General features: G+C 40.2%; 1 protein-coding gene across 1 annotated transcript in view; it reads left to right on the forward strand.

Annotated features, from left to right (window-relative positions):
• Positions 1 to 11,311, forward strand: part of NFX1 (nuclear transcription factor, X-box binding 1) — a 103,561-nt gene that overhangs the window by 63,938 nt on the left and 28,312 nt on the right. Inside the window, exons 13-17 of the mRNA XM_019508727.1 lie at positions 944 to 1,052; positions 4,831 to 4,950; positions 6,096 to 6,175; positions 7,299 to 7,529; positions 8,655 to 8,728. Of these exons, the coding sequence (XP_019364272.1) occupies positions 944 to 1,052; positions 4,831 to 4,950; positions 6,096 to 6,175; positions 7,299 to 7,529; positions 8,655 to 8,728 (614 nt within the window). The remainder of the gene's footprint in view (positions 1 to 943; positions 1,053 to 4,830; positions 4,951 to 6,095; positions 6,176 to 7,298; positions 7,530 to 8,654; positions 8,729 to 11,311) is intronic.

Below are 11,311 nucleotides of genomic sequence, written 5' to 3' on the forward strand. Positions count from 1 at the left end.
CCCCCCCCCCCCCCAGCCTTAAATAATGTCCCTCTAGCAACAAACTACCCAATTCCTGTTCTCACTAAGGCATGAGGCCTTGCAATGGACCCAGTTTGTCAGATGTGCCACCTGGGGTTCATTCATTTGCTCCTCTACCAACATTGTATGTCATCACCTGCTTACACTGCACTTTTGCTGTCTACATTTGGCAGATGGGGCAATCCCTACATAGAAGAATGAATGGACACTGTGACTTGATATCGGTTCCAGAAAAACACACAAGCATGTGGCAGAACACTTTAACCTCCCTTGACACTCCATTGCTAACCTCCTAATAGCTGTTTTTCACACCAAAATTTAAAAAATAATTCAAATGCAAAATTGCAGAACAAGAAATCATTCACAGGCAGGATTATGTTAATGTGGTCTCAACAGAGACTGATGTAGTAGGCTGTGGCCTTCCTGAACAAGTTAATACTGCCCTGCCTTCTGTCTATACTAACTAGTATAGTTAAAAAAAGAAAATCCCTTTCCAGTCCAGAGGCAGCTATACTAGTTCAAAGATGCCTTACACTAAAGCAACTTACCCTGCATGGGAAAAGGAGGAAGTTACACAGATAAAAGGCACCCTTATATTAATGTAATTATGCTCAAGATAGAGCTTGCAATGAATAACTGGTTTGTTTTTTTAAAAAAAATCTCATCTCCAACAGAATACAAACCTCATACTGGTATGACGATGGGTAGTAGATAGGTATAAGTTGAGAAAATTCCAGTTGAATTTAAGATGGTTTGTGTACAGTGTGCAAGAAATCATAATGATCATTAACATCTTTGTTCCTCAGTGCATTAGTATGCTTATAACAAGAAATTCATTTGTTATTTGATCTCATATTCTTGACGGTTTGCAGAAACAAATAATTGTTATGGAGCCATTTTGCAATCAAATCTTCTTTTCTAGGACAAAGAACATAAGTGTTCCTTGGTTTGTGGACGCAAACTTAATTGTGGCCTTCATAGATGTGAAGAACCTTGTCACCGTGGCAACTGTCAAACATGCTGGCAGACAAGTGAGTAAAATATATGTACTGTAAAATCAACTTAAAACCAGTAAGATATATTCATTTACATCAGTGGTCATTTTGAGTGCATTATTTTTCTTAAGAAGTTCCATACTGATTAATGGAGACTATTTAATGTTGTACAATAGGTAAGAAAATTATTTGATTGAACTAGATGGACCTGTTAGATGTTGGGTTTAATAGCTGCACTATAATATCTTCCTTTAAATTGCATTTAAATTTACTTAGTTTAAAGTGCTGATCAGACAGACTGTAAAAAAAAATAAAATTAAATGAACTTTACAAACTAGGGGCCTTTGAGATTTAAGGTCCTAGTAGTAGATTATTTTCTTTTTAAAATGCTGTGTTTATGAAAGATATTAGATTGAAAGCTGTGTAGACAGAAGTCTCTTTAGTCACAACATGAGAGAGCACTAATTTTCTCATAATGGCCCGTTGGCTTGAGTCAGGTCTGAAGGGGCAGCCAGTTTCATGCCTAGCATGCAAATTTTGAGGTCTTATGGAAACTTCTCTTGTCTCAAACATCTGTCCACTTGAAACTGGACTGGATTCCACAAACTGCCATTGGGAATAATTTTTGGTGACTCTTACTTAAACTCACACAAATTCAGGCTGATCTCTTGAATGTGTCAGCATCTTTGTTATCTGTCCCTATGTTTAAATGAACTAGATTACTTAAATTAGCCTTTAAATTATCATAAATCAAAAATTAAAACTACAGAGGTTAAGTCAAAAAGGGGCCTTCATAGGTCATCTAGTTTATATCTTTCAATTCATACCACTTCTTTACATTAAGGTTAATTGTTAATTCTGTTATTACTTTACTCTTCAGTTAAAGTAATTACTTTACCCTCTGGTTAAACCAGGGGTGGACCAAATGTGGCCTGTGGGCCAGATACGGCCTGCCAGGCCATTCTGCCCAGCCCACGGGGACTGTAAAAAATTTAGAAAATTAATATTTATCTGCCCCTGGCTGCCTGTCATGTGGCCCTTGATGGCTTGCCAAAACTTGGCCCTCTGCCCAAAATAATTGTCCACCCTGGGGTTAAACAAATGTCTTATCCAGTATCTTTATAGATGGTGTCTTAATTACCTCTTTACAGATTTATACCCTGTAGCTCAGTGATTTCCAAGTGGTGTGCTGCAGCGCACAGCTGCAGAGCTGTTCTAGGAAAAATAGGCTAGGGTGCCCCTGCTGGGCAGGTGCCACATAGCAGGATTGGCCCCCCTGCTGGTAACTAAAATGTCACTAGGGACCTACTTAATTTGTGATGAGACAAAGGAATTTTTGCAGCTTGGTTGTGACGCAAGGTAACTTTGTGGGCCTTTCCCGGTGGATGTGCCCCGTGCTGCTGATTGGCGGGGAGGATGGACAAGAGGGTGGCTGCCATCTTGACTGCTGGCTGCCCTTTGTGCAGCCCTGTCCCTTGCTGCTTCTAGGCTGAGAGGGCTCCCACTGGAGAGTCAGCATTTTATTTGTATTAAGTTGTTTTTTTTTTAAGTTGATTTCACAGAGAGTTGCAGGTTTCACAGTTTGTGCAAAATTGCAAATTAAGTAGGTCCCTAAACATCGCCAGTTCTGATCTAGAAGAAAAGTGTGCCCTAGTATCAAAAGTTTAAGAAATACTGCTGTAGCTGTTGTTATTCTTTTGCTAAAAGACTGCATCTGCCATTGGGGGATGAGGGGCAGGACAGTGGGAGCTGGTGAAACACTAGCAGGAAACATTTTGCAGCAAAGCAGTGCCTATATCAGGGAGGTCTGCTGCTATAGCTCTGTTGCTGTAGTCATGGTAGCAGCAGTCTTATAGAATAGTTAGGGTTCAGATACATAACTATATATAGTCTAAAAAGTCCAAAGATCTCTAAAATTCTGGCACAGTCCTTCCTCTCCTTTTCGGTATAATGTACCTGTCTTTAAACTATTCTTCCTGATCTGTTCTACTTTTTTACTTGACTCTTATTTACAACCTTTGCATTATTTATTTTGTCTTGTTTTCTATATTTAGATGGATTTAAAATATCCTTCATCCCAGTTTGTGAAGTGTTCTGTTCATTGAAACTTCACAGGCATTGTGGGGGGAAAAAATTCTAAATAAGCTATATAGCACGATCCATTGCTCTCAGTTCCCTTTAGCACCAACTCATTTTGAACGTATGGTGAGCCAGTACATGGCATACATTTTAGACTTCCTTTTCATTCCCACAGCTGAGCTGTGTCTTTCTTTCCTGTTTCCAGTGACTCCTGTTTCTTCTCCAGCTTTAAATATCTGGCAGACATCAACAAACAGAGCCCCAGAGTGTTCACCCAGCATCTCTGTCTTGCCCCCTCTTTCAGGCTCTTGCATATAATTTGTATGGCCCCACCCTCCATGAGGTAGAGCTAGACCAGGTTGCCCTGCACCTCATCTGCATATACATTTTTGGAGGATCAGGACAAGAACACCCGATTCCGGTCATGAATAGGGGGCTAGCTAGCAGAAGGATCCTTTATGGGGGTGGGGGGGTATCTGGAATATATACACATACTGAGCAGTGCTGAGCTGCGGGGTCACCATGGCTTGAAATGCTGTTGACTCTGTTGGGGCCTGCCCAATGAACGATGTAATAAATCCTGAGCCTTTTAGTTTTGGACTAATATAATTAATAGATTTCATAGACATTAGGTCTGGAAGAGACCTTGGAAGGTTGTTGAGTCCAGCTTCCTGCCCCAGGGTTGGGAAGTCAGGTAGGGTCAAAGGATCCCAGCAAGGTAGGTGTCCAAATGCTTCTTAAAGTAGTCCAGAGTAGGTGCTTCTGCCACCTCTGGAGGCAGTCTATTTCAGGCCTTGGGGGTTTAGACAGTATAGAAGTTTTTCTTATGTCCATCCTGAAACGGTCATGGAGGAGTTTGTGACTGTTTGACCTGGTCATCCCTTGGGGTGCTCTGGTGAACAGATGTTCCCCTAGATCCTGATGTACATCCCTTATATCTTATAGGCAGCCCTCAGGTGACCCCTGAGCCTGCGCTTTTCCATATAACATATTAATACTGACTGTTCTTCACTGAAAAACTCCCAACTTAAATCTCTAGAAGCATTCACTGCCCTGCTCACAGAAGGGCAGCCTCTGATCAAAAGTTTGATTCAGGTTACACTGGATATAGCAGATACATTGTTGTGAACGATGGTTAAGGATTTTTAAAGATTTTCTTTATTTAAATATTTAACATTAATACAGGTTATACAATATCCTCTTGAACGAGAAAGCATTTAATATTATATGATGAATGTCGTCCATCTTGATAATGAGTACTGGGCACAAATACTTATTGATCAGTTCTATTGTTTGTACCATTATTTGCAGCTTAATTTTCATCTACAAGTGGAGCTATAATTGTGGTCAGGATTCCTTTTGTTCTTGGTATTTTAAAACAATTCTTCTTACTAACTAAAATATTTGATAAACTAATATTTATTTCTCTTGAGTTATCAGTTGCCTGTTTTAAACTTATTGTCATCTATGTTTCCTTTTTCTGTTGATATTAATTTTATTCTTTCTTTGCTGCTTTCTTCTGCTTTCTTAAGGGGGATGTTGTTAAGCAAAGGATCATTTTCCCCCATTAGGTAGGGATTCTCTGACTTCTGGTGTGTCATATTGCTAAACAGTGTCTGATACGAGGTTGTTGCAAGACTTGCTGCTCTTTTGATCAGCCTGTTCACACTTGAATAAACTGTAGTTTTGAGTTGTTATGGTTTTGTCTGTCTCTCTTCCCCCCACCCCCCAACAGGTTTTGATGAACTGACTTGTTACTGTGGTGAATCTGTGATTTATCCCCCTGTTCCTTGTGGTACACAGCCACCAGAGTGTAAAAATCCATGTACCAGACCACATGAGTGTGATCATCCAGGTAAGTCATAGGTAGTCCTGTATAACTTTTTAAAACTGGCAAACCAGTGCAACACATTTAGGTATACTTGCCTATATGTTTCCTTTTTTTAACATGAGGAGCTATTTTACAGATTCTGCAGTAGTTGTAAAATACTACCAAAAGGTCTGTGAGTTTATATTAAAACAACAAACTTTCCATAATACATACTGTTGTGCTTTTCTGACAGTCTAAAACATTGCAGTTTTACACATTATCTGAGATCTTTGAAGGTTTTTGGACACTAACAAAACACCTGTTTGAATTTGTCATTAGATGCCATCTTTAAAAAAAAAAAAAAAAAAGCACAATGGTGCTTACCCCTGTCAACCTAAAAGAATACCTCTGTTCTGTATCTGCAATATTCTGTCAGCAATACAATCCAGGCATTGTTTTCTTTTTTTAAATTTGCCTCAGATTATAATTAATATTACTTGATGCAAAAAGTAGCGCAGAACAAATTGATCACGTTTCTAGCATATATTTCCTTATGCTGTCATCTAACGGTATCAGGGAGATACCCATATAGCCATTCCATCCAGTCCACAGTGATAGTGCCAAGTTGCTGGAAATCAAGGGCATACCATACTGTGGAATCTGAGGACGTGGTCATTGGCAGCAAGTGTGTGAGCAAGGGCTGTATGAAACAGGTCTCAGTTGCCATGCAGTCACCTGGCCAATTGCCTCTTGTGCACCTCCATCACAATAAGCAGCTGCCTGGACCATGCTTGCTTGCCCCACTGCTGGTGTGGTGTCTGCTGCTGCAGTGACCACAGCCATCTCCACATAGTTGGGATCCAGTCCAGAGCCCCAGTTGATTTTGACACCCCTGCTCTAATTTATACACAACCCAGTCTTATATCCTACTGTCCAGCTGAGGAGATGGAGGAAGGAATTTTCTTGTAGCAAGCTTTTCAGTCTGATTTTCAATAATTTAAATGTATCATAGTATTCTTAAGCAGGAAGCTGTGCAAAAAAACCCCTTGCCTGTTTTCCCTAAAATGAGTGGTTTTGAGAACATTAGAAGATAATTATTTTAAAAAGGAATATGCTATGTAGTTAAAACACCCAAGTGAACTACGGTATTCTAAATTTTTTTCCTGATTTTTATGTTCCTTTAATTTCAGTGTACCATTCCTGCCATAGTGAGGAGAAGTGCCCACCCTGTACGTACCTCACTCAAAAATGGTGCATGGGCAAACATGAAGTAAGTATTGGCTGCTCAGTAGAGCTGCGTGAAATTTTGATGGGTGTTTGTTTTGAAGCTGTTTCAACATGTTTTGAGCTCAAAACAGCGAAATCGAAATGAAACGAAAGGCTTTGAAACCATTTCGAAACGCAGCATGGGCACTCAAAACATTTCAAAAGTTTCAAAACATTCCAGGTTTCGAAGCCGGGCTTGCTTGCAGCTAAACAGAAACGAAGGAGAGGACAAGGGAAGAGGTGGGAAGGACTGCTCTGATGTTGACACCTGTAGCTGGCCAGTGACTATGATCCTTCCCTGAGGTCTCTTCGGAGGGAGGGACGGAAAAATAGCATAAAAAGTCACGCGTCACGAGTTTTGCTTGTCAGCACCTTGAAGTGCATTTTTCCAGAAATCCCTGCACCTTACCTCCTTGAAACTTGACACGCTTTGTGGCCTCAGCAGGGGCTACCATCCCTGCTGTTTTCATTCGAATCAGGAAAGAAATGACAAAGTTATAGGCATTTTCATGATTCTTCATTATAGCCTACGGTTGAATTGGCAAAACAGTGTTGAAACAGCAAAACAGTTTTGACGAAACAAAATGGAATAGTGCTTCAAAACAGCGAAAAAAACCACTGTCCCTTTGAAATGGCGAAACGGAAGTCAAATCGAAACAGTGCTGTTTCACGCAGCCCTAAGTGCTCAGTATTTTTAATCCTGAGTAAGCAAAAGTTGTAAAGTAAAGATTATCTCCAAACTGCAGTTTCTGTAAATTAAAGAAAACACATGATATTGGTTTCTCTCAAACTGCCAGTTTTTCCCTGTTTTCTGTAAAATAATGTGTTTCTGGTGTACAAGTCCTAACTAAAATGATCAGATGAATCTTTTTTACCACGTGCTTTTGACATGGATGCAGTTTGAAAGTATGACATTTGATAAATACCCATGTTTTGATTTTAAAAGATTGTGAAGAACTTAATGTATAAACATAGACAATTTTCTTCTAAAAATCCATTCCAAATTAAAATTTGAACCGTGAAAGTATTATAACTGAAGAGACAGCATTTACTTTATTAAATGCAAGTATTAATTTGCAACAAAATAATTTATTTTCACTTGTAACATGGCTCTCTTTCTTTCCTAGCTGCGGCATAATATTCCCTGTCATCTCACAGACATTTCCTGTGGTCTTCGCTGCAATCAAGTGTTAAAATGTGGAATGCACAAATGTAAAAGGATCTGTCACAAAGGGGAATGCCTCATAGATGAAGAATGCAAACAGCCATGTACTATTCCAAGAGTGTATTGTAATCATCCCTGTATGGCTCCGTGTCATCCATCTTTACCTTGTCCTACAACTTCTTGCAACACAAAGGTGATGGCTGTAGAAAACTTACCACAGTTCACAAGGCAAAATGTTTATTAACTGGTTTTAATCAATAGTGAAAAGTTATAACAAGACCAGTATAGAAGCTTGTGTTTACAAGTATATGCTTCTCAAATTGAAAATGTCATAAAAAGCCACTAGCCCTGTGGCTGAGTAAAACCAGATTCTTATGGGGTCCAGATTCTTAGACCTGGTCTATATGCTCCTTTTTTCTGTGCAAGTTGCACTACAACTTCCTACAGATGGGCTGGGATGTGTTGAAGGAGAAAGGTAGGGTACACTTGGTATATAATTTCTTAGGTATTTTAGGGCTAATGATATATAAGGGTAGAGCAGTCTGTTGGGGCCAAGCAACATGCAGTCAGTTGAGGCTTCCTATTTCTTTCACCCACCCACAGTGTCTGGGCTCTGTTCACAGGCAGGGGAAACTCAAGCTCAGCGTGTTTTACTGTAGTATAGGAGTGTCAGAGATGCATCCCGTGGACCAAATCCAGCCTGTAGAACCCTATCGTCTGACCCACAATGCTGCTTGTGGGTCTTGGATTGACACAGCACATGCAGGACCAGTTTGACACACATGCTGCATGTGGACCAGCCCTGCATGCTAAATACAGGGCCAGTCTGATTGGACCCACAGACAAGCAGTTTGCACTGGATCCAGCGCACAGGGCCAGTCTGTTGAAAACACATGCAGCATGCATCCTGGACTGGCCTTAAGTGCTGTGTGCAGCACACACCCCAGACTGGCCCCACAGGCTGCCTGTAGTGCTTGGACTGAACTGGCCTTGTGGGCTGGACCCAGCATGTGGATCTGGTCTGTGAGCCCAGTTTGGTCCACTGACCTGCCCTATACCCCTCATCTGACCCACAGTGCCAGATACATTTGCCACCCTTGTTAAAATACATGTGAAGAAATGTAATTACCCAGAACTTACCAGTAAGTCTTCCATGTCTCTCATACTAACTACATATAGAAATCATTTAAGCCTTATAATGAGAAAAAATAATTTCAAGGTTTGTGTCTTAAGTGGATTGTTCAGGAATGTTAGCACCTGCTTCATTACCAGAAAAAACCGCCCAAAAACTTGGTTTACCACTTTTGTGTCCCAACAGGTTGATCTTCAATGTGAGTGTGGAAGAAGAAAAGAGAGTATGATTTGCTCAGAGGCATCTAGTACATATCAAAGGTATATATATCCCAGTTATTCAATTCCTTGCCCTTTTTTTTTTTAAGTAACTTCTCTCCTCTGCAGTTAATCAAAGTTGGAGTTTCTTAGATGAACTTCATGTATTTGACTCATCTTCCTTTGTCATATGCCTTTTCCAAGTTAAATTTGCTAATTCCCCTGACCTCCCCAGCTCCCAGTTCTTCTATACTATTTTGTCTGTAGGTCTGTCTTGTAGAATGTTCACTTTCATGCTGTGAATGGATTGGAGCTTTGGTTGTATTCAAGGCTAGGACTTTTCAGTTTTATTCACATAGGGGTTTTTGGATGAAGAACTTAAAAGATTTTACAGTAATGAACATAATTCTAAATTAGCTAATTTCTCTTATTTCTCTTGTTTCCCTAAATTTGGGTTATATTGGGTAAAGGAGGAGTTGCGACGTTTTGAACTGGCAGACCATTGTCAACCAATTTATCATAAACTACAATGCATCCTTATTGATAAACTGCTACTTGAAATTAGACAGGGAAGTGCCTCGTGACCTGCAGTCTTTCGTACTGGGATTGATTACTTTAGAATTCTTCATAGGTAGTGCTCTTTTTTTTTTTTTCTTCCTTCCAAGACATGACTAAGGAGTGCAAAAATTAATCTGAATAGTTCTAGATGGGCAGTTCAAGCTTTTACAGGCAACCAAAGCTTTGCCTCTCTCCCAGTCAGTTGTAAGGAGCACTTCCACAGATTGGAGGGATAGGAAGGATCAGAGAGAGAGTTCATAGATGAGACCCATCTTCCATTTCTTATTCAGCACTGACGTTTGAGAAATTGATGTCAGATTATGAAATCTGAGCACTACTTGGGAAATACTGTGCAGCCACGTGTCCCATCTTTTGATTTGTACTTTAGGAATAAATATGAAAGAAGGCCCTACTTGGAGACGGTTCTCAGAACATTTAGGGGCTGCTTAGTAGTGTCATTGCCAAAGGTTAAGAAATGACCCTGAGACTAGAAATGGCATTAAGACCCAGACTCTTGCAAAGACTAAGTACAGGTAGTCTTCAGACTTTGACACAATTGGTTCGTAAAAACTGTATCTTAAGTCGAACCGTTGTAACTCAAAACCAATTTTCTCATAAGAAACAATGTTATAAATGGGGATTGGTTCCTGAACCAAAGCCCAATACCCTATTTTCACTAAAAATACCCCAGAATTTTGTACTCGATCAATTATAGACGAGTAATATAAATACATTAATGTAGATGTATTGTAAATAGTAATTGTATTGATTTGGAAGACTTCTTTGAGATGACTTTGCTGGACTTTTTGAAGAGTTCTTGGCTGGAGTCTTCTCAGGAGTCTGGGCTGCAGGTGTTTCTAGAGTCTTGTCTGCTTTCTTAACGAAAGTGTCCAAGGAAGTTTAGACAGATGTTCTCCAGGGAGATGAGCGACGCAGCAAACTTGTTTGCTGGCGTGGCATTGCATCAGATCAAGCATTGTAAAGTCGAAACTGACATCATAAAGTTGAAACAGGGTATCAATTTAGAAACGTAACTCAAAACGTTGTAAGTCAAAGATTGTCTGTATATCCTTCATTCACTGAAAATAGTCTCTTTGAAGCCATTGAGCATACTGCTGGAGCATAAACTCAAGCATATATGTTGAGCTTTGCAGGATGAGAGCCGAAGTCTCTTGGCCAGCTAAAAATTTAATGATGAGAGGGATAAACCAATTTAAGGCACCTAATATTAGAAATAATGTGTTCCAGTGCCAGTTATTCAAGGCCTTAAATTGTGTTTATCAAGTTAATTTCTTCCCCCACCATAATATATATGATCAACAAGTTAATATCAGATTCATTACTGTTCCAGTTCTAGGTGACAGATGCATAGTTTTTCAAGTTCTTAAACATTTAATTCCTGACTTATATAACACTAGCAAAAGCCACATTTAGTGAAGCCTTCACCATCACTGCCCAAATCATTTCTTGTTTCACTTCCCTGCATTCCTGGCCATCTTTATATACTGTATTTACTTGCATACCACAGCCATGCCTTTCTTTCTAAAATCAGCCCTCCAAAATTGGGGTGCCTATCTTAAGCGGGAAGCTGATTTTTATTTAGTTTTTTGCTGAAATTAAAAGTGGGGGATGTGGAGGGGGGTGGGGGCACAGAAGCAGCCAGATGCTGTGACTCAACTGCCAAGATGGCTGCCACTTTTCTGTGGTCCTGAAATCAGAAGAGGCAGAGCTTGGTGTAAACCCTCTCATAACCTGAGCACTTTGAGCTGATTTAGAGTAAGTTAACTGCTGCATGTAGTCTGTAGTATCTTGATGAAGCTCGTGGTGTGGAAACAATACTTAGTTATTCATAGAAACTTATAGATTTCATAGATATTTGGGCTGGAAGGGACCCCGGAGGATCATCGAGTCCAGCCCCCTGCCCAGGGGCAGGAAGTCAGCAGAGATCCTAGGATCCCAGCAAGATAAACATCCAAAAGTGTCTTGAAGGCATTCAAAGTGGGTGCCACCTCCGGCGGCAGTCCGTTCCAAACCTTGGGGGCTTGGACAGTAAAGAAATTCTCCCTTATGTCCAGCCTGAAACGGTGG

Source organism: Gavialis gangeticus, unplaced genomic scaffold (assembly GCF_001723915.1).
Source record: "Gavialis gangeticus isolate Ggan-Ray unplaced genomic scaffold, GavGan_comp1, whole genome shotgun sequence".
NCBI lineage: Eukaryota > Metazoa > Chordata > Crocodylia > Gavialidae > Gavialis > Gavialis gangeticus.